Source organism: Micropterus dolomieu, linkage group LG18 (genome assembly GCF_021292245.1).
Source record: "Micropterus dolomieu isolate WLL.071019.BEF.003 ecotype Adirondacks linkage group LG18, ASM2129224v1, whole genome shotgun sequence".
NCBI classification, from domain to species: domain Eukaryota; kingdom Metazoa; phylum Chordata; class Actinopteri; order Centrarchiformes; family Centrarchidae; genus Micropterus; species Micropterus dolomieu.
Window position 1 is genome coordinate 25,071,554 of NC_060167.1, and position 24,380 is coordinate 25,095,933.

The 24,380-nt window shown below is 41.3% G+C and overlaps 1 protein-coding gene across 10 annotated transcripts in view; it reads right to left on the reverse strand.

The window, feature by feature from the left end:
- Positions 1–656: 656 nt before the first annotated feature.
- The window catches only part of tfeb (transcription factor EB), a 30,538-nt gene continuing 6,814 nt past the window's right edge, over positions 657–24,380 (reverse strand). For 2 of the 10 annotated variants that reach the window (XM_046076231.1, XM_046076232.1), the window contains 11 exons: positions 18,746–18,836; positions 13,897–14,001; positions 12,553–12,732; positions 9,752–9,850; positions 9,391–9,570; positions 8,581–8,670; positions 5,066–5,183; positions 4,810–4,866; positions 4,269–4,344; positions 4,006–4,162; positions 657–3,917 (listed from right to left, as the gene is read on the reverse strand). In XM_046076231.1, coding sequence (XP_045932187.1) covers positions 3,345–3,917; positions 4,006–4,162; positions 4,269–4,344; positions 4,810–4,866; positions 5,066–5,183; positions 8,581–8,670; positions 9,391–9,570; positions 9,752–9,850; positions 12,553–12,732; positions 13,897–13,926 — 1,560 coding nt within the window. In that variant the 5' untranslated portion in view covers positions 13,927–14,001; positions 18,746–18,836 and the 3' untranslated portion in view covers positions 657–3,344. Of the gene's footprint in view, positions 3,918–4,005; positions 4,163–4,268; positions 4,345–4,809; positions 4,867–5,065; positions 5,184–8,580; positions 8,671–9,390; positions 9,571–9,751; positions 9,851–12,552; positions 12,733–13,896; positions 14,002–18,745; positions 18,837–19,193; positions 19,284–20,525; positions 20,642–24,380 lie in introns of those variants that run through there. The other 8 variants (XM_046076234.1, XM_046076235.1, XM_046076236.1 and 5 more) reach the window with 7 other exon arrangements.

Below are 24,380 nucleotides of genomic sequence, written 5' to 3' on the forward strand. Positions count from 1 at the left end.
AAAAGACTTAGAGACACAAACACTAAAACATTTTATGCACACGTATATTCACTGTCTTACATTTGACTAATTGTACATATGTATTCTTTATAGACACTCCAACTTTTTAACTGCACTGGTGAAAATCTCTCTCTCAGAATAGCCACATTTCCCACATTTATTTAGATCTGGTTTTAGTTCTAAATACAGAAAGGGCATATACACTTTAGATTTTTAGATGCATGTGCATTTCTTCACCAAATTTCAATGTAAAAACTGTTCAAGCTTTTTTTTTCTTCACTTAAGAGGGAGACTTGAGACCACCTGTACTCATCTTAAACTGAGATTTAAGGTGAGCACAGAGAAACTTTCCCTCTTCGGCAGATGAAAGCGAAAACAGCCCTCTAGTCTCAAGCTCTGCACATACATCATTCTGCACGGTGAAGGTCAAACATCCAAGAAGTAACAATAACCAAAACACATTTTTGAGTCGAGGGAGACTTTCACCTTGTGGGGACTAGATTCTCGTCCCCAAACGGAAACAAATTCCCCACAACGTGACTGTTTAAACTACTTTTGTCCCCACCCAATTAACGTAAGCGCGCACACACACACACACACACACACACACACACACAGCAGTTATAACAATAAAAAAAAAACTAAAAGTCAGTGAATGGATTCTGGTAAAACATTTTATATTCTCAGTAAAATCAGAACCACTTTTCCCTGTATAGTTTGCTCTGCAGAGCACCCTCTAGTGGAAGAGTAGAGGAGGCGCGAGCAGCTCTTTGGAGTGTTGGCTGGGTGACAGTACCACAGTCAAAACTGTGGCTGAAAAGACAACACCGGCAGACAGAGAAATGCAGAGTCAATGCTACTACGCCACGGCAACCACAACTCCTCGGCTCAGGGTTTATGTGAAGTCAGTCGTCCTCCAGTCTCCATGGAAAGCAAAGTCAGGGAGGGAGGAGGAATGGCGAAAACGTCAACCTGCTTCAGTCTGACTAGAACCACTGGTAAAGCTTACATTCATAAAATGAGCAATTTGAATTAAATCAAATCAAATAATCACCTTTCATCTATGTCTGGCTCCAAATTTCAAAGTTAAAACAAAGCGAAAAATAAAATCCCAATCATATAAAAATTGCATCAAAAATGTACAGAATCTCTTCATCTCTCCAAAGTCAGTTGAAATCTGGAAGTACATAAATGGCTCCCCACTCCTTCCCCAATAAAACATTGGCAGCGTAAATGCCTTAATAGTGTGCTTACTGAAAATGGCTCTGAGAAGAAAGGGTAGTTTTGGAATAAAATTGAAACAGAACTAAAACAACAAATACAAATAAAATACATTTAAGCGGCTTAGTGGCATATAACATCTGAAATAAATCTTATTCCATAATTCTTCCATGTACAAATTAAAAACAATAATATAGTTTCCAGTGCTTTGGGAGATGAAATAAACAACACACTATATAGTAAAGAAAATCACCAACGTTTTATTTTTTTCTACCTTTATCGGTACTGATTATAAGCTATGTCAAATCAAAGCCAAGCCCCATGTCCACCACAGCAGAGATAAACCTCAGGCCCACCGCAGCCGGCCCCAACCATCACTGTGATAACTGCAGCCAGTGGGATAACAGCTTCCCTTTACAGCAGGTGGCAGTTTCAACAGCAGACCTGAGTTCTACCTCTGCATCTGGCAGCTTCAGAGAGAGACTGAAGCACAGGAGACTTATTAACGTGCTGATTTGAAAACAGCCTCAAGGGCTGCACTGTATGTATGTGAGCACTATTCTGCACCTGTGCGTTTAATGCATGCCTGTTTGTGTGCCGAGTGAGTGCTTGAAATGCATGCAAGTGTATCCCAATGCTGTGCTTTTACAGTGAAGATTACACTACCTCTGCTGTCAGCTGAGACAAAATATCTCTTTCTCTCTCCAGTATTAAACCCTGTCACTGAACCTTTCCTTCACCTGGCCCTACAAAGTCAGTTAGTGAGAGAAAAATGAAACATTTATCGACTGCAACAACAAAGGCAGAGTTGGTGCAGAAGCAAACTCTAAAGCATTTACAGGCATAACTGAAGTTGATATTACACCTAAACCCTGGTCATGAGGTCCTCTGACCTATAAAAACATGCCTTTGAAGGGCAGCAGCTGCAAAAATCAAAAGGCACATTGATATGGGTTAAGAGACTGACTCAGTTCAGGTTTACATCTGCTTCAACTTAAAAATGATCCTGCACGTGTATTCTGTTACAGTACCTGAGTATTTTTGACACCTCACAGATTTGGATGACACGCTGTTTGAAGATTATGTTTTTCTCTACTCTCTCACCGGAGTCAACACACTTTACAGTGTCTTCTTCGTGGGGGTGGGGGGTCATGACAGTGTCAAGTGTTAAAGATGTGGGAGCTGGGAGACAGTGTGTGGGCATGTGTAGGTGTTTGTGAAAAGACAAAAGTTACAGCCAGAAGTGGGGAAGGTGCAATAAATTAAAAGGGCTTCTGCCTCCTAAAGTAAATTGTCCATCCAGTGAGTGACGTGTCCTAAAATGTGGACACTTTATGAACAAACATGAAAACACAGATCTTTCTCAAACACAAAACAGCTAGTGCTAGAAGCAAAAGCAAAGGGTGGAATAACAGACTGAGGAACAGAGTGATGTGACTGGACTGCATCCCCTTAAGATAAATTATGCATGCAGGACCATAAAGCTATTTCCATTTTATTTGCTATCGTTCATTTAATCATTTATGGCTGCTAGAAGAGGTTGATGTAAGGAGAAAAATAACGTGTCCTCTATCGAGTGAGACAATGCACTCGGTTGTCCTTGTATCTGATAACTTCAATCTAATTAACTGCTGGTTTTGTCCCCTGTTCCAATTATGATTCAGAGCCACCTTTTACGGAATCAAGGCCACGTGTGCAATATAACTCCTGACCTGGCAGTGTTGGTTCACCTCCTTGTAAATGCTCAAGTCTGCTGGGCAAAGTTTCAAGCTGCTCAGTTTATTTCACATGCACTTCTGTGTGTGGACACAAATGTTTGCGCTATACAGAATATTTTCAACGGTGTGAGTGATGTGTACCTTCTTTTGCTCCTGCCTTTAAGGGGAGATAATTGTACCACAAATGAGTGTCATCGGTGTCAAATTGTGTGATGTGTATAGCACGTGTGTGTGCTGGGTGAACAATGTCTGGTGGCTGATTCCTTTCTGTTGTATGTGCTTGTAAATGTGTTGTGTCGTGCTGTTTTACATTTTTAATGCAACCTCTCCAAAACCACTGCATGTGCATGTGTGAGTGTGAGCGTGTGTGTGTGTGTGTGTGTGTGTGTGTGTGTACGCATGTGTCTACAGTATGTCTCCATCCTCTATGCTGAAGCTGGATCTACGGCTAGAGTCGACCGAGGCTTCAGGGGACATCGCAGAGAGCAGCGGGTCTCTGCCCATAGGGGACAAGGGCTCGTCCATCATCAGGAAGGCCAGCTCGCCTCTCCTCCCCTGGACGTCCATTCCGCCCAGGTCGCCTAGCCCCGACATGCCGTCTGAGAAGCCGGGTATCCCATCACACAAGTCCAGCGATTGGGCAAAGTCAAAGGGCTGGGAGCTGCCTACAGAGGGGTACTGGATGGGTGGCTGAGGCTGCAGGTGCTGGGGGAGCGGTGGCAGCTGCCTGGGCTGAGGCGGAGCCTGGCCCTGATGGTGGAGGTGGGTCTGCTGGAGGAAGTGGTGCTGCTGGGCCTGGGGCTGAGCCTGGTTCTGGGGTAAGTGCTGGTGCTGGTGGTGGGCTTGTGCCTGGGGGTGAGAGAGGTTCTCCTCTGGGCTGGTCTCTTGTTTTATGTAAGAAGCCATCGGGTCATTCGGGTTCAGGCCAGAGGGAGAGTTGCTGGGCAGTCCATGCAGACGAGCCTGCATCTCCAACTCCTGTAGAGAGTGGGCGGAGGGCAACATCATCACTCTCTGTGTATTTGCCGTGATTGAGTTGCTCTGCGTGTGTGTGTGGGTGTGTTACCTGGATACGTAGCAACAGCTGTTTGTTGGCCATCTCCATCCTTTTGAAGTTGTTCTCCACCTCTCTGGTCCTCTGAACATCCTTCTGCATGCGTTTGATGTACTCCACAGACGCCCGCAGTATAGTGCCTTTGTTCCAGCGCACATCACTATGCACACAGTAAAGTACAAACAAGCAGTGCAGTAGGTAAGTAACTGGCAGTAACGGATTTCAAACAAATATTTTATCCATGCTGAAATCACAGTTTTGCAAAAGCAACTCACAGGTCATTGGTTTTGGGGATCATGGTGCCCAGTTCTTTGATACGATCATTGATGTTGAATCTCCTCCTCCTTTCAACTATTGAAGAGAAAAGAAGAGACAAAGGGAAAGACATGATGAGGACAACAGTACAAAGAAATCAAAGGCATGAAAGAAGGAACGAACAAGAACTTGTTCAAGGCAGACTGTGGCCTAGAAACTACAAAAGTCAGTTGGCATTGTAGTGCATATAAGTATTGATCAGTGCATTCTGAATATATTCAGTAAAGGACAAACGTTTAGGCACACACAGACCCAAACACACACACGCGCACACACACACACACTCACACACACACAGTCACAGGCAATTACACTTAAGTGCCAGAGCAGCAGAAATGACCAGGTTAACCATCCACCCACTAGTTGCACTATTTCAGCTAAATCAGCACATGGCTGTTTTTGCAAGAGACAGATCATAGTGTGTGTGTGTGTGTGTGTGTGTGTGTGTGTGTGTGTACAGTATTGTGATAAGACAGTAGAAAAGCAGGTACAAAGACTTACTCAGATTGTGGTTGTCTTTCTTCTGTCTCTCCTTGGCCAGCGCACGGGCTTCTGCATCTTTGCAACAACAAAAAGTGATTAACTAATAGCTGAGACTGTGCCCATGTGTTTCAACTAAAACTGTGGAGTCAACAACATAAATTACAGGAAAAGGTAGGAAGCAAATGTGTTACATTCACTCAAAGACAAAACAGTCTTTTATATAACTTCAATGACTTCCTAGCTATCACAAAGTGCAAAACGTTGACTTTCGCACCTGACAGTTCTCGTTTGATGGTCAGGTTGGCCGGACAGGAGTTACTGGTCATAGCAATGGCTGGCCCCTTCATCCCAGGACCTGTATACACATCCAGGTGACTGCTAGACAGGGGGAGCTAAAGAGGACACACACACACATAAATGCAACAAATATACACATTTAGAAAACCAACAATCTACACTTTGATACATTTTGTTTGAATCAACCACTTCATTATGTGAGCTCAAGACAACTGCAGTTCAGAGATCTCTGTGATACAAATGAAGGAGCAAGTTGACAGTGGTCTCATCTGAGACCACAGCAGAGAGTGAAGAGAGCCAAATGGAAGCTTTGTTATGATCCGACTGGTTGTGAATCAAACTCCTCAAAAGCACTCAGATGTTCACTGAGTTCTGCTCTAGTTCTACTCAAGAAAGTGAAAACCCTAAGAGCACTTGCAAAGAATATAATCAACATAATGGCATCAATGAATTATTTCTCTGTTTCCTAGACTACTCATTTACAACTTCATACATCTTTTCAAATACTTTACAAAGTCAGCGTTCATGTTTAGTGTGCTGTAAAGACCAGATAAGTCAATAATATCACAACTAAGAAACAGTCTGCCAAACACACAATGATTGACTATCATCCTATCAATCTTATCTCTCTTTATGGCTTGATTCTCCCCTCTGCCTTCTCCAGCTCCCAAACTCATACTTGTGGAGTGGCCTTCTAACTCTTGCACTGTAGACGTTCTGTAAGAGCTGTGATTTAGTTTTGTATGGGCTCCTAAAGAGACGAGATCTCCTTTTAATTGTGCTGTAGAGTTTGAGTGCCATGGATATTTTTATGCCTCGTTACCACTGAAGCGAGGGCAAATGTGGCGCTGCTAATGAGGCCTGAAAGATAAAGAACTTAAAGGAATAGATACCGTATCTGTTGGCTACTGTGTGAGCTGTGTGAACACATATGCACACGCACATACAGACCTCCACAGGTTCATGTCTGTATGTAAATTCCATGCTCTATTAAAAATCTCCAAAGAGTTTAAAAGAATGCAGAGATGAAGTATAAATCTTCAACCGTAGATAGAGTATTTTGTTGTGGTTTGCAACTCCGACTAAAAACAGAAGCATTTCTAAAATACTGATACTACTGTTTCAGCTGCATGTTAATTGCATGTTAAGCTGTTTAGATTTGGAAAATCACATCTTGAATTGTCTAGTTTTTCTTTTTCACATTCAAAGACGTAATTTAACTGGTAGTAGGAATTGTGATTTTCAGCTGATTTTGTCAAATAATCCAAATGTCATTTGGAGAAAAAAGCCCTGATATATATACTGCTTTCTACTGTAAGTTATAAATAAACTATAAAATTTCCAGCCTCCTCCGTGCTTCTGCACTGACCTCCCATCTCCTCACCAGGCAGCCTACCTCTCACCATGCCCCACTCCGATAAGAACCCATCTAACCCATATGAACAAGCAAGTGTGACTGGGACTCAGTAAGGCTCAGTGTAACCATCCATACACACACACACACACACACACACACACACTTAAAGAGTCAAACTGTTCACTTGTGCCTGGTATTCAGTGGTGCTTTTACTAAACTTTAAGATTCCAAGAATTCCATGGAATTTGCTGCTTTAATCCCCATGAGGATTATCAAGTGAGTTTTACTCACCGGTCTGTCAGTTGGGAAGAAGGGTCATGAGAGTCGTTTCCAGCGTATTTTAATACAAAATATTGAAAATGCAGCACTATTAACATATTGATTTGTGCTTTGAGTTTCTCTATCAGTTTATTGGTTGTGCTGGCTCTACACGCACTGATCATCCCCAGGGGTTGATCTAATCAATCAGTGTGATGTTACAAGTACACACACACACACACACACACACACACACACTCGCACTGATTAAACCAATCAACCACAGAGGACACACTATCAGATAAAGCTACAGGAGGCTGTTTGGGTTTCCCTCTCACTCACTCACACACACACACACACACACACACACACACACACACACTCACAATTGTGAAGCAGTGAGGCATATAGACGACCACACAATAAGCTGAGCCTGCACTTGTCGAGACCTGCTAATATTCATGCCTTTATTGCCCAACCCCAACAACTCAAGCAAGAGTTCTGATTCCAGTCCTGCAAAACCGCCCATCACATGCACAACGAGAAAATAGTTCTAAAAATGAAAACCTCACCCACACCATCGCCCCTGCTGTGTCTCATTTTATAATCAGGGACCTGAGGCTGGGAGTTAGCGCTGTCTCTGCATCCGTCAAAGCTTTGGTTCACACAGAGCAAAAGCTAAACTCCTACAACACTAACTAAAGTCACATTAATAGATGTCATTTCTGACAAACAACAGCGCATCAATGTCTTACCAGCTGTATCTGTTCTCCTTCAATAACTTCCACAATGGCATACGTTTTACTCATCTCCTTCATCCTTTACTCCTTCCCTCACTAGGCCAGTGTTCTGTCTTCTTGTTCTCTCAGGCACCAGCAGCAAACACAGCTCTCTCTGGCACTGCTGCCCCTGTCCTGGGAGACTGACCTCAGCAGCTCTGATCCCGTCTTTCTTCTACCTCCCCACCACACCAAACAAGAGTGAACTTTCCCCTAACTGGACTTTCAGCCTGTTTTCCCCTTGCACAAATTGCCTTCATCCCCCTCTCCCTCCTCCCTTCTTTTCCTCCCCCTCTCCTTCTCCAGCTCCCTCTCTCTCCGAATGTCTTGTAAACAAGTTGAACTCTAACTGCTGGCAGTTTAATTGTTAATTTTCTGAGTTTGCTCCCTCATACACAAAGCACTGTACAGTCCTCTTCTGACATGTCCTCTCCAGTGTCTTAACTACATCCAGAACGCTGTAGGGATGGAATGTGTAGCGTTTAAGTCAATTATGCACTTATGCATCTGTGTGTATGTGAGTTTATGTCTGTGAGTATGGGCGTACAAACATTTGTTACACTCATTGTGGTTTAACGGGACTAACAGCAGCAACAACAACTGGAGACATTTACAATAAATGAGAAGAGTGACAAAGACAGAGAAATACTGGACAGATACAGGAACAGTGATTATAGGAACTACTGAAAAATCTGAGAACTGATGACTAGGCATATCCAACACTATGACTCATTAAGGGCAGACTGTTCCCAAAATATAACCTGAAGTGGATGAGACTCTATTTTAATGAGTCATTTTGTCTATTACTAAATCTTAGTCGGAATTATTCCCCTTACAACAAGTAAAATTTGGTAATTTTTGAAGAATACTGCATGTTGCTTTTGTTCCAAGGAAAAGATAAGTTATCACAAAGTATCCATGTTGCAGTCTACATGGTACCCTCTATCCTCCCCAAACTCCCTAAAACATGTTTTAACCTTCCTGAACCATGGTGAAAAAGGAGTCTGTAGGACACAATGCATATTAGTCGTATAAAATAGGCACTTAAAATGAAGTACTCCTAAAATCACACCATGTTGGTGGGTAGGCTCTACTTACTGTGTTTGGCATCTGGACAGGGTCAATGTATGCCTGAATATCATCGTAATTGGACTGCATGCTGATGATGTCATCAATGACCTCATCCATCTGGTAAAGCAAAAACAGGGGAAAAGTGATTATGACAAACTTAAAGACCTATCACAAAAGCTGCACCTACTCTAAATGTGAATGTTAGCAAATATGATACAGAGAAAACTGTCACTACGCGAATGTTTATTAAAGCACCTGAAACCTGATGGCATGTAGGCCTCATGTAGGTGCATGTCTTACTCAAGAGAACACTTTAAAGATATCTGACTTCTATGTCATGAAGGCTAACTTGAGAGACTGTTTTCTCTCAGAGACTAAAATAAGACAGGTTAAGGGTTGGAGAAAGAGGAGGAGGAAAGTTGGTCAAAGTCTGCCAGGTTCAAAGGGCCTTACAGTCTGCTGTTTCCCTGTCACTTGTTAAGCTGTAATTACTCTTGCAAAGCCATAATGGAGCATTTAAATTCCAATGATCCAGTCTCAGTTATTGATAGTTAGTCGACACATTAACACCAATACATTTACAAATACTGCTCCAGCCTACCAAAACCAATTAAATCATTATGATGCTTTCAAAAATGTGGTGATAATGTCACTTTGAGGTTAATATTCAATACTATACTACTAGACTATACTGTAATTTTATTTTATAGGAGTGTCATTAAGTCATAATATAGGGATACCTGGTTCTTATAAAATTGCCCTTTACAACCTGCCCAAGCAATAATGTTTACAGGTTTATGTTTGCGCCAGTGTCTGCCTGCATTTGCTGGCGTCTACCTCTTTCTCGTGGCTGGAGCCGATGTTGAGCATGGCCATGGGGCTGTTGGGGGCACTGTTTCCAGACATGAGCTGCTCTGTGCGCATATGTGGGGAGTGGAGGTGTTGGGGGGCAGACGCTGAACCCCCTGTAGGTCCCATGTTGGGGGGAGGAGAGGGCCCTGCTACGGCGTGGACAGTCTACGGACAGAGAGACAGAGAGACTGTGATGATGGTGACAATGGCATAATGGGTGGATTGTTGGACAAACCAGACAAAAACAGAAAGACAGGCTCTAATTACATGGAGTTGATCTAATGAGAGACAGACAGACAGACATAAACAGGTATACAGTACAGAGTAAAGGCATGCAGAAAGGTACCTGTTTAGTGGCATATGTGGTGGACAGGTATTCTTTCACCTGTTGCTTCAGAGACTGACGGATGTGGTAATCTGTAGGATTCTCGAGGTGGGTCTGCACCTGTATTAAGGGTGGACAGCATGTGATCAATTCTTATTCCATTTTTAATTTTGCACATTGATCCAATTCTTTGTTGATTCTGTTTTGTATGACTCCTTTTTGACCAATTCTTGGTGAAAACACATTTATAGAGATCATTTAGTGTTGTTAACAGACGCAACCTGTGATCCAAATATAAACAAATGGACTGAAAGCTGCTTTTACACCCAAAGTTACGTGCTAAATACTACTACCAACTGATATGGTCAAAAATGACAGAATTGGCTTTTAATATGTTTGAGAAAAGCAAACGTTGTTAAAATAGAATATTTTAGACTGCCACGTTAATCCGCATACATTACAACTTTAACTGGGAGTTAGGAATAATTAAATAACATCAGAGCAAAAAACAAACAATAACCAGAAATAACTTGATTTGTAAGTCAGGCTATCATCTACAATAAAATTGGATGTGTTTTTGCATAAAATCCATTTTCTTTTCTTCTTAATAGAGGGCAAAGGCAGCCATATGTGGCTTTAAAATTAATTTTAAATGCTAGATTTTACCACAGGTGAAAGATGCATTAACCTAATGGAATGCAGCTGTTAAGTGTAAGCTTTCAAAGATTTTTAGGGGACCATATTGCTAGTTTCACTGCAAATATTTAATTTAGCAATTGTAGTCTACGTTTCAACTACACCCCCTATTTTGAGCATTTATTTTCATTTTTTGTTGTGGTGCAACAAACACCACATTAAAAAACTTCAAAAAAACCAGGAGCCTAACAGTGCTAATATATACTTCTATATCGTCCCTAAACACACAGGTTTCTCATCAGAATTATATTTTAATTGATATACAGGTTTAGTGTGTTACATAAGCTTCTTAGTTCAGCATGGTTTAACACAAACATTTAAACGCATAACACACTAAACATTCAGATGTACACCCCATTTTTCCATGTCCTATAACATTGTGATGGCACAAAGATATGGGATCATTAAGTCAGTAGTAATGCCTAAAGGAGTAAAGTCACACAAAACCCTCTGGTGTGGCCACATAGAGCAATGGGCTGGCCTCATTCCTTAACATCAAAGAGAAAAGCTCAGTAGAGAGCCTGCTCCCCATTACTACAGAGAACGACTCTACTCCTGAGCCCTCCAAACCCCCTTCTGTTTTATAACCAACAGCAGGATTATAACAAATGAAGCAGAAACTTTTCAATAAATAGATGTTTTTAGATCTTCATGCTATACTGAGTACTCATATGTTGTTTAATAGCCAGTCTTGACACTTAGGATAAATACACATGATTGGCTGTCAGTTTTAAATGTGTTTGGGTCCCGTGAGCCAGAGGAACAACTATACATGTATGACTATTCGACCTATTCAGCCCAGCTCTGTCAGCACAGTTGAAGTCCAAAGAAACACAGTGCAGGAGGTATGACAGGCTCAGTGAGACTTGCAGACAGACAGCTCATCTTATCTACAAAATGAAAGGAAAGACACTGACATCTCTAAACAGCCCCCCCCCCACACACACACACACACACACACACACACACGCATGCACACAGAGTAAACTGTTGATACAGCAAATTGCACCACACCATTACCAGTGCATACAAACTGTACAGATTCACAGCTGAAAATACCATAAAGAAACACACACGTAAAGGAGTACTGCACAAACCCATGCACACACAAACACACACCATCAAAGATAAGGACACACACAAGCATCTAAGGAACCAGGCAAAATGTCACTTCAGCCTTATCTGTACCCGTCTGACTCCAACTATCTACATCGCTCCTTTCTGTCCTATCGCAAAACATGTCAAACCTCTCTTATCTGCCCGTCTTTCTCCCCCTTCTGTCTCCCTACCTGCTTGCTGCTCTACCGCATTTTTCTCTCTCTGCCTTTGTTCAAATCTGTCCCTTATTTTCCCGTGTGGCAGCGCTGCTGTGTGAGAGATCACAATGCCCAGTGAAGTCCTGGCCACCTCCGCTGCGCCCTGCTGCCCTGTCTGCTTCTCAGCAACATGTGAATGGATTAATGTGCCACGGCCCCCTGTCCTTTTGAACCCCCCGCCCCTTAACCAACATCTTTTCCCTCTTCCGCCAACCCTCTTTAATGAGACCTGTTTAGTTCTTTGTCTTTTGTTGTGCGTTTGCATTTTGGCCATAAGTAAGTCACATAATTTTATTCCCACTTCGCATGTAGAACGATGGAGGGGATTCTGTGTTCAGTGAACAACGGATCAAACCACAAATTCATGTAAAAATACTCTTCCTACTTCCTAATACTTCCTTTTCAATAAGAAATTTTCAACATTCAGATTAAGTATCCTCATGACCAAAAGCGCAGACTGCATTCCCACACAAACCTAATGTAATTAAGTGATTAGTATATCAACATAAAAATCAATTGCTCGATCATTGAAGTCATTTTTCAATGAAAAATGCCAAACATTTGCTGGTTACAGCATGTCAAAAATGAGGCTTTGCTGCTTTTCTGTAAATTCAATACATTTGACTTTTTGACAAAAGCAGCTATCTAAAGTCATCACCCCGGGCTTTGGGAAATTGAGTGTGGCATTTTTCACCATCATCTGGAAAATATATTGCCTAATTGAGCAATTTATGTGAAAAGAAATCTGGGGGAAAAATAGATTGACAGTAATTGATAGCAAAAATTATCATTTGTTGCAGCCCTACTGACCTTAAGGACCTCCACAGGGACCTGCATGCTTTGGTAATGCTGTGGGGTGCTAATGGCTGGGGTGGGTGCAGGTGGCCCAGCCATACGCTGCTGCATGTATTGCAGGGCTGCATTCTGCTGCTGCTGCTGTAGCTGCTGCCTCTCACGCTGCTCCTCTTGCTGCAGCTGGTCTCGCATCAGCTGTACACACACACACGCACACATTACAAGAATGCTCTTTAAGCATTTGACCTATACACTGACTGTGTTAGGGCGATGCTGCTTTTGGCTATTCTCTGCCCCTCTGCTTTTTCAAGAGCAAACATGAAAAGCTGACAGCTTGTTAGCAGAGCACAACTGGTGACTCACACATCTATTAAATCTCCCTGTATGAAAAGTATGTACAGTAAATATATTAAAATAGGCGAGGCCCAAATAGTACGGAAGCCTCCGTTTTCCCATGATAACGGGATAATTATTTGATGATCTCGAGATTACGAACCATAGCTGAATACAGGGGTCGGCATGGTGCGTATCTTTATGATAATTTTGAGGGAATTTGCTGAGATAGTAGTTAGCTCACTTGGTACAGCGCAGGACTTGCATCCCGAGAATTGCAGGTTCTACTCCCGCTCTCTGTTTTTTATTCTTCTTTTGTGTGTTTTTCAATCATTCTCTTCAACAAAGTTGTTATGAAGATATTCAGGGGAATCCAATCACTCATTTCCCGATAGCTATTTCAAAGGTTCTGAAATAGCCGTCAGGAAATGTGTAGTTAAATGGATTCCCCTGAATGAGAAGCGGATGAATTTCTTCTGCCTGGGAATGATGGGGAAATGAAAGGTTAGGTTGATGAATGTGGACCAATTGCCAGGATGCGCACAATCCAGCACGTGCTTAATTGTGAGCATGTGAATCAGTCATCTTCATAACAACTTTGCATAACAACAATTTTTTTTTTTTTTTAAATTGGTCTTCCATGAGGATCAAACTCTCAATCTTAAGACTATGAGTCATGTACCTTACCAACTGAGCTAATCAGCAACACTGAAATCACCTCGAAATTGCCATTAAGAAACATTCTTGCCAAACCCTGTGTTAAACTACTGTTTTGTTATCTTGAGATCACGAGAAAATGATCCCATTATCAGGGGAAAATGGAGTAAAATAAAGATATGAATCGATGGCCGCTTAGGGCTTCCGTAAAATAGCATGGCCAAATTTAACACCCAAAATGCTCTGACATTGCCCAGAATAACTTCCTTATCAGTGTCCACTCGATCAAACAAAACTACTAAAAGACTTTACTAATGAAAGCCTTTCAATGTGCTGCATATTAGATGAAGAAGGGTAGTTGAGTTGTACCTGCATCCGCAGGCCAATGCGTGAGGCCATTGCTGGGGGGCGAGGGGGCAGGGGAGGGCGAGCCGACGTCAATGCACCGCAGTCCAGCCCGAGAGGTAGAGGAAGCTGTGGAGGAGAAAAGAAAGGGAGGAAAAAGTGAGAGTTCGGACAGAGGAAAGAAATGGAAAATGGGATTGCTAAAAATGAATAGCTGTCAAGAGTGGATTCAGTGTAAACACTTCTACCTCAACTGACATACTGGCTTTGTAGAGAAGCCTGACACAATGTGCAATTGTTAATGGGTGCATTAGTGATAGGAAGAGGGAGGTGAGCAGAGAAGGGGAAGTGTGCAAGGATTCAATGATTCCAAGGATTCAAAGTGTCCCTGTACACTGAAATTCTTACTTTGCTGTCCACTCACACACGCTTTATGTTCCTAAAAAATCAAAAGGCACCGAAGCAACTTTTTACAAGTTCTTGAAAGACTAATCCTGTTTACCAAGTGTATATGCCTTTGAGCATCCACTGCTACAGTGTCTCTTTCTATTTGTATGAGGCCTCAAAGAACTGCCTTTAGAATAAAGACAGGCTGTCTTGTACATAAACATAGGAAAAACAAAGCAGGAGGCTTTTCAGGTCTAGGCGCCATTATCGTTCACAATGTTTTGACACAACAGAAACTCTTTTCAGCCAAGTTACGCTTCTCAAATGTATCATCATTACAAACATTTGAGAACATTGTCTATATGCATTTATTTTTATTATTGCTGCTTGCTGTATTTTATGATGTAAGGTGACCTCGAGTGTAATGAAAGTTGCCATCAAATAAAATGTTTTTTATTTATTCATTATATACAATGCAGTGTACATTATTTTAAGTTATATCAGATAATACCTAATTAAACAATAAGATAAGCAAATATATAGTCATCGATCGATTGTCTCTTTGTCAATGTGAGTTGGATTTAAGATCTATTCAAGAAATCTCACATCACATAACTCATAACATGACAGTAACAAATCCCACAACTGCAGAAACCAGTTTTTATTTTTAAGTAAAGCAAGGAGAGGACAAAAAAGAACAGAGGGAAAGACAATAAAATTCAAATTGTGCTAAATAATCAAGTGGCCATGAACAAATCACAGGAGGGATACAGGATTTAATTAAATTCTAAATGAGCACACCACTTAGTATGACTGACCATACGTAGTATTGCATTGGACCCTGTTTGTGCGCAAGTAGAGCAAACCAAAGAAAAACAAGCCGCATCTCCAGGCTAACATCTAAACCTTGTGTCTCTAGGTCCAACTTCATCTATTAAGTAACGTCACATCTATTACCGTGGTTGAAAGAGGGCTCTGGGGTGAAGAAAGTTAGCAGTAGTGCTCTCTTGCCCCCCAACTCTGCCCCTCCAAAAAATAAAAATAAAAAAAATAGAGTGAATTGTGTGAATAATTGTGGAGGGGTCATGTGGGGAGTCATGTGGTCCTGTTGTTCTTGGGTGATCATGTGAGCAGGACGACGATGGGGAACACCCATAAACCCTTTCCAGCACATCCTCCTCTTTTCTCTCACGCATACACACAGGCACACACTCAGTGGGGAGTCCCAAGACTGATAGTTCCCCTTCTGCAATGATCTGTGTTTATCCCCTGAATGACTAAGCTCATCTGGACCCACAGAGCTGTAATAAAACCGATCAAGGGCCAGGTTTGAACTGGATTCTAATGTCTCTGCTTTTGGTAATGTGTTGCGAGACAACTAGATACAGAAAAGCAGCAATGGGGACATCAGGGTCTAAACAACCAATCAGAATCGGATTCCTCCAGTCTCTCATCAGAAACACTGTCTGTATATGGTCATAACGAGAGAAAGACACAGAGAGAAAGACTGAGAGTGAGAGTGAAAAGCTCATTGTGCGTGAGGTACAATAAGAAGGGCAGCTCCTATTGAGGAATGAAGCCGCCTGTTGTCCCAAGTGTACATTTCAGCACCCGAGGGGGCACACACTGCCCGCTTTGTGCCCATCGGATGGCCCACATGAAAAACACACACGATGCAAAGATACAAACTAAAACACGCACATTCCAACACAAACATGTACCACAACTTGAACACAAGGACAGGCTCACTCTACATCATCAGCTCCAAAAATGAAAATCCTCTCCACAAACAGAAAGTACAGAAGTAGAGATGCACTAGTCGCGAATGTTTTAGTGGCAGGCCCTCTTGTAGTAGTGGCAGTAATAGTCTTTCAAGGCCCTTCCTTACACTGACAAACAAACAAGTGTATCCACACATACACACCACGCTGGAATTCTGCACAGTGTATTTATAGAGCCTGACAAATGGGGTGATTACATCTCCAAACTCAATAGGCAAGGTAGGCATGCCAGCCAGTGGAGGACATGCGCTCTGTGCTTAAAGGGTCTAAAGAAAAGCCCTCTGATGCAAATTTGTGATTTTAATATAAACACAAGTTTTATTTGAACCAATAAATTGCATTTGACCTCCACCAGAGCATAGCCAACCATATTATGTTCCACTGTACAGGTCCAACACATTCATTCCTGTAGCTTTACACGCTTTACCCAAAGCCACAAACTGTATACTATACATGCTAATTTACCGTTCTGAACTATAGAATGTCATGGTACAGAGAGACAATTTTCAACACTTCTACTACTTATCTATAGCTGCTACTCCATAACACAATATCAGCACAGACAAAAAAACAAAGTTACAGTGCTATTTGCATTTTGTAGAGGAATGCGTATGTCATTTGGCCCTCAGACACAGGTTTGAATCCCGTTTGTATGAGTAAAGAGGTTCCAAATTCATCAGCTTTGGTTAAGAATGTATGCAAATAAAGATTGAAATTTATTGGCCAATATTAACTTGAACTGTTATTTAAATTCCCCCAGCTCAGCAAAATGAAACGGCTTATGTCATCAGATGCAGTGGCTACAATGTTTACATAACACTACCTAACCTTCCTACACGTGAACACCCAAGTATGTATCATACAGCCTCCAATTGTGACTAAGCTATGATACATAATATATATGTGCTGCAACACATTCAACAATAACACTGATAGGATATCACTTCCTGATATCATATGGTGACACACTGCTACCAGGCAGCATGATCTCCCACATGGCTCTTCCCATAGCCTGGCATCCTCCAGGGTAAGCAGGCATCTGTGACGCAGTAAGAGCACACAGCGGCCATTGTATGTCCAACGCTGTGATGTCACAGCCCCTTCACTTCAAACGCTGACAGCCAGTAGGAGGATGTAGAGCGGAGGAAGCCCGGGGTCAGTGGTCAACTCTGGATTGTGCCACAGATTAGTCACACACATACATCGCAACAATAAGCAGACAATACACAGACGTATGCAAAACTACATTAAACATGCTGTGTCTTAAGTTCCTTCCTATACATACATGTGCAAAGTGTAACACATACACTCACAGACACACACACAGTTGGGGGCAGTGTGGGGCTATGGCACCTGTGCTCAGAGACATGTTAATTTGTGGAGTGTGTATTTTTAGAATTGACTGGGCAGTGCCAAGAAAGGCCCCTTTAACAGCCAACATAGAGCAGATGAGTGTGGGATGTGTACATACACATATACACTAAAGGTGCTCTCTCACAACAAAGCATGTGTGCATCCATGCATATGTGGCAACAGCTGCTTCAAAACTTTCAAAGACAATATACAGACATATTGAAAATGGTTTTGGGACAAGTGCACAAGAAAAAAGAAATGCCATTTGTATGTTAGGATCACAGCAATTCTGCACAGCGAACAAATGTGGAAAAGAAATTCCTCAAGTTCACACAAATGTTTGTATATCTTCTAACATGTCGATATAATTTTCTAGCCTTCATATAACCACAGATAATGATTTGTGATACTTTATACTAATAACTTCCTGTTAATATTGCAAAGGTTCCAAATGTGACAGTGCACTGTGCACTTCACCAGCCTGTCCGCCGCTGCACTCAAACACACACGCCCTTTCCGCATTAAGCTATCGGTCTGCCTGCTCTAATGACTAAAATAACCCCCCCTGCTCTCTGTTCTCCTTTTCAGGAACACCCTGTTCCCCTTAGCCGCGGTGTGTGTTTTTTTGTTTTGTTTTTTTGTGTACGTGCGTGTGTGTGCGCGCATCTGTGAGTGTGTGTTTGAAGGCAGGTGGGAGTGAGAACAGATCATGAACAGTTAGCGTGCATGTGTGTTACTGCTCTACAGCGTCTGTCAGCTTTTGAGTGGACTCTTTCACAACATGTAAACAGACCTAGAGTATCAATATTCCTAAACCGCCGCCACCACACACACTCAACATTTAAGGTTGGTAGGATTATGTGACAGGGCTGGCATGGCAAGCATGGGGTCCTTGGCCTTCCTCTTTGGTCTCACACACACACACACACACACACACACACAAACAGCTGTATCCCTTAGCGACAGAACACACCGAACTATTCTGCATGCAGACAGACAGACTGGCAGAAGGCCGAACTGTCAGATCATTTTCAGGACTCTTATTATGTTGGGTCAAATGCTGCTTCAGATATAAAAACTTCCCTGTTACCACCTCACATCTGTACTAGATACTGAGGATTTAGTTACAGCACACAGGGGTTTTGTATACATGCCAAGTGGATGAGGTCACATTAGGGTCCTGTAAATTTAGTTTTTTAGATTTTCATTTCTATTTATGTCATTTAAGTCTGCTGTGTTAATGCAGGGTAGAGCCACAATTTGAGTGGGTGGACTTAGAGAATAATTTAGAATGATATACATAGAAGCACATTAATGCACAGACAGACACATATGGACACATGTTCAATTACCTGTTAAGAAGAAAAAGAGTTCAGAAGGTGGAATATGCTCTGCTTATGCTGCTGACTACATGCCTGGATGCTGGAGAAAATGGACGGCAATCTGCAGGGAGGCGGTCATGGAGCAGAGAGAGATGACAGGTGATGGAGGTGTGAAAAAAAAAACAACATACATACAAAGACAAAGAAACAAAGAAAAAAGATGAATGGTTATAAAATGTAAAACTCCAAAAGTAGACAGATGAAATGAATAAAACATAAAATATGCAGCTGTGACTGATGTGTGGAGAAGCAACAGAGGAGGCAGTGGAGTGTTCAAGAAGGGGAAGCAGCAGGTGTGCAACACACTGAAGACCTTAGAAAAGAGAAGAGTTTCCATGGCGGAAGCAAAAGAAGCAACAGACCATGGTGAGACCTCTGTATGAACACGCACTGAATGGTGTGAAGAGAGGATACTCACTTGTTTTAATCTTGGCTCAATTCTGTAACTCTGTTGCAGGAGACACTTTTGATTCAGTTGTTTCAGTTTTGTCTTACAGCAAATCGCTGCAGCTGTTTTGCAGTTGGTTCTCAGCCATCATGGTGTCAAGTTTACACACTCCTATCTGGTTTTAGCTGTTTTAACACCTACATTTGAGTAAAGGTTCAAGCAAACTCTTGTAGGGTGGTTATATCATACAAAGGCTAACGGAGCACTGAAATAATAGATTTAAAACACTGCACCCTCTTTTCACCATCTACAAGCATTGCGTTTCTGCACAGCAACCGACTTTCTGAAGGTCATCTGAATGAATCACCACAACTCACCAACATTGTGTGTGAACCACAGTGTCTGTCACCTTCTAAACACAGTCTATAATAAATAGAGAGACCCTTGTCCAGAGTGAATCTGTCAACTCAGTCCTGCTTTCCCCAGGTCACTCTGCTTCACAGATCAGAGAGAAGAGAGTTAAGTGAAACTAGCGAGTAAAGGACAACAGTATGTTATCAACAAACCTGCAGCCTTATCTAATAAAAGTAAAACACAATGACATACAGGAAAGACAATTAAAACCACAATGCATCACTTCCCCTTTCCTTCCATCAGTTTTCACAACTCCTAGATTTGTCAGCAGTGAAGAAACTTCCTCTGCAGGAAACCCAGGGAAAGAACAAAAGCTGTTTGTATATAACGTTTTGATATTGATAGCCACTTCTCATCAAATACGTTTTTTTTTTTAAAAGAGTAAAAGTTGTCCAATCTACTAGGCTATTCCCTGTCTAAACAAACTGGTTAGACACATAAAAAACCTTGTGATGCACACACATACCCACACACGTCAAATACAGAATGTAGTAAGAGACACATGCACATACAGGTATTCACACTCAGATCATGAGATACACACCTGCGGCACAGGTGTAGTGCTAGTAGCTTATGAACTAGAATAGCAGCCCTCCAAACACAAAGGACCTGTCAACACTATGACCTCTGTTTTCTGTGTTTCTCAAACTGATGCTTGATTAATTGATATAGCATACAAGCAAACATTAGAGAACTGTTGTATTTCATATCATAACTTTAAGTGTCGACAGAAATTTATCCAATGCAGCTTCAGCCACTGAATCTATTTGAGTTTAAAAAGGAACTGCGGGTGACTAAAAACACAAACTGTTGAGATATGTTCAGTTTCATTTCTGATTTAACAACAGATCTGCATGAATGGAGCTCAGCTTGACAGTGTTGTATCCAACAGCCAGGCAGTGAGATACTGACACATAGAGTACAGTATGTAGGAATTTAGATTCTTACCAGCAACTCTCCAACTATCCCAAAGACAACATAGTGTATCCAAGAGAAATCTGCCCCTCCACGTGTTGATATACGCACTAACTGATAAAGACAGACAGCTGTTTGCTCCCTGGGCCCGACCAACTAATGCAACATATGCCGGTTCACTGGTTGTAACGCCACTCCTCCCTCCACCGGCCGAGTTACAGTAGGCTGAGTGACAGTCACTATTAGTCACCTTCCTCTCTCTCTTTTTAACCAGCTCAGCTTCCAATTCCTCCTCCTCCTCCTCCCACTCTCCTCCTCTTCCCCTAAATTAGCCTGAATGCCATGGTCTGGGGCAACAACAACGAGAGCCCTGTGTCCAGTAAACTCATCTCTCCCCTTCTCTCTCTTTCGCACCAATGTGGTGCCTTCTCCTACAGTCCAGCCTCCTTCCTAAAGCAGCATTTACATAAAGAAACACCTACACATGTGCGTGCATAAACACCAATAAACCCTGGAAGCAGTTACTTATTTATTTGGTCAAGTCACTGTGTGTGCGTTTGTCTGAGCTTTAGGCCAGAGAATCAGCATATTTACCTACTTCCACTCCCACACACTGTCTTCTTGCCACACACAAACCTGTATGCTTAGATGGCAGTAAGACTTAACAGATACACATAATCACGAGGACACAAAATAGCACTATATTTATTGTCATTGATAACCTGTGTCCTTTCACTATTTTTTATCGCATACCTATGCCTGATCATAATAAAAAGAAAAGTCCCATAGCAATACTTTTATAATCGACTGAAAGTCATCATCATTGCATTGTTAAGAGATTATTTAATGGGTGTGTGGGACAAAAATGAGTGACCACAGAACACTGAATCACAGCAGATATCTAATGACTGATGCAAATGCATCTCTCTCTCTCATCTCTCAGGAACGTCACTGATTGGTTATAGGCTTGGGCGGTATCTATTTTTTTCATATCTTTCTGACATTTTACTGGGGTATAATAGCATGTATAACTAGCCTAGCCTACAATACTGTGTGTCTAATATACAATTAGTCTACATAGACAAGTCTTGTTGGGTTTAAATACTTATGGCCCACAGAACAATGAATCGATGGGAAATAAGCATCTTTCTGCCATAGATTCTTGCTGGAGGACCCAATGATGATACCATCTGTGTGCTGAACAGAGATGATGTGCACACAGCTTCATCTGTGTTTGCTGGCTTACCTTTATCATCAGGACTAAACCCAAGATACTTAATAAATAGTATTTTCTTTTTTACTAGTCCTGTAACGTTATCCTGACCACTCACTGTCGCCATTGAGGTTCTCCTTTTTGTGTGCGAGAACGCAGCGGAGCAGAGAAAAGGGTGAGCAGTGAAGTTTAGTAGTAAATGTGCAGTGTAGGCTCCCGTGTGTGTGCATGTGTGTGTGGTGTGTATGTGTTTATCAACTGCTGGAAAAGTAAAGGGGGTTATCGTGTTGTTGCATTGAAGATGATGTCAGGCAGTTTCATGCGGCATCGCCTGGCAATGTTGTACACACTAAATTACATCACCTCAATATAGCATCTCCCTATCAAATTTAATAGAAAAAGGAGTGTCTGTATTTTTGAAAGTCATCTCATCAGGATTGCTGGTATACAGTAATACCTTGATACTGCGCAAGCCTAATTAGTTATGACATTGCGCAGGTGGTTATACAAAAAACACTATTTCTTCAAGTTGAAAAAAAGATGCTATTAAAACATTTGACATTTTTCAGTGCAGTGCAGCACACATTTTTGTAACATACTGTAAATGCAATATAGACTATCCTTGCAGTTTTAGAGCACTAGAGCCCGACCAATTTATTGGCATGCTAAAATTACTGGCCGATAAGGGCTAATTGCAGATAAATCAGTATTAGCGTTTAAAACAGCCGATTAATGATAATTAAAAAAGAAACAGATAGGGAAGATTGATCCTTCAGTCGTTATAGGTGTTTTATGGTTTGTCCCCCAGAGGGCACTGTGCAACTCCCCTGTTGGCAACAACGCCACAAATAAATAGCATGAATGTCAGCACAGTCAGTCAAACATTAAAATTGTGTTGAAAGTTACAGTAGTTGAGTGGCCGAGGCTAAGATGTTGATAAACTTAATTGTAGATTTATTTCTGAAACAGTGTGGCATCATATAATTTCTCCCTAGTTCATCACTTCTAAGTATTCTCCAACACTGCTCATTGCTAAATTAGATTACCCACAAAGCTAGCTAATGCCATGTTTATCAGTGGAAGACCGCTAACGTTAATGAACGGTAAACTAATTCTGTCTAAATGAAGTAATGGTAAATATATCTGCGACCCGCTTGTCTGTAGTTACAGCTACAACATTACAGTTGGTGCGTCGGAAATTATTAAACCAGAGGGGACATGTAAATAAACGTGAGCTGAACAAGTGTCTGACAAGGCTTCCTAGCCAAACAAAGTTATCTAGCTTCTCTTCCAAATGTGCAAAGTAGTGTGAAATCTCAAAGTTGCAAGTCCTCGTTGTAGACAACCATGTAGTATTAGATGCATTCAACTGCAGCGTTTCCTCTGGGTCACTGAATCAAAGATGCAATATTTTAGGCAGCTAAAACATGGTTGAAAAAATTTCTTTGAATAAAATTAAAAGAGTACTGGTAACGGGATAAACTCATTGTGAACATGCTACATGGAAAGTAGTCCTTGTGGCAGATTATGTGTAAGGTAATAACTACTGCACAACAACATATACACACACTGAACAACATTATAAACGCAGCACTTTTGTTTTTGCCCCCATTCATTATGAGCTGAACTCAAAGATGTTGTATTATTTTTAGTACTAGTAGTAGTTTTAGTATGTCAGTATTTTTTATATATAGTTTCTGTTTGGTAGGTCCAAACAATATATACACACTTTTTCCTTTAATGTTTATTAGTACTAGTAGTACTTTACAGTTTATTATGAATCTTATATTGTTTTTATTTATTTTTTGTGGTTTTAACCATTTGACTCTTATTTATGAAAACTTTTATATATCTTGTACTTTTGTTCGAAATACTATTTAAAACAATAAAAAAAAAAAATCCCATATCGGTCAGGCTTTAGTACGCACATCACTGGATGAAACCCAAGATGAATCAGTAGACAAAAAAAATACTTACTAAGCTAATCTCAGTCTTAGTCTCATACAAACTGTACTTTGTATATTAAGTGGCACTACAGGACTGTATGTTTACTTATCAGTGATTGGCTTTTCTGTACGAGCCCTGTGACAGGCTAGTGAATTCAGTTAAAAGAAACTTCTGTAAAAACTCCTGTAAGATCTGTTTACAAGAAACAGTACTGGTCCAATCCAATAGATACACAAACAATAAACTCAACAGTTGTCTGTAAACAGACTAAAGAAACAACAGAAGGTTAGATGATGACTCTTTGCTGACAGGGCCATTAAAGGAGCCTCCTAGTGGTGAGATCATGCATAAAAACAGAATATATTCACTGCACAACATGTTAAAACTGCTATACAAGGAAAGGTCTGAAATAAGGAGGACGTTTGTTTTCTAGGGAAGGAAAAATGGGCAAAACTTTAAACATAAAATTAGTCAACCCATTAAACTAGAATACAGAACTGCTTTATAATCAATCAACAAATCAATACACATCTGCCTCGGGTTGTTACATCACTTACAGTATGTCCACTTAACATGCTGTAAAGGCCACATGCAGAATGTCCATTATGTGCAGCGGCTTGTTTGATGGATCTTCTGTGTTCTGTGTGTGTGTTTTTGCAAGAGGTGTATAGCGATGGTAATAAAACACTGTCTCAGGCTTTTCTTCCATCCTACTAGTAGAACCTCCC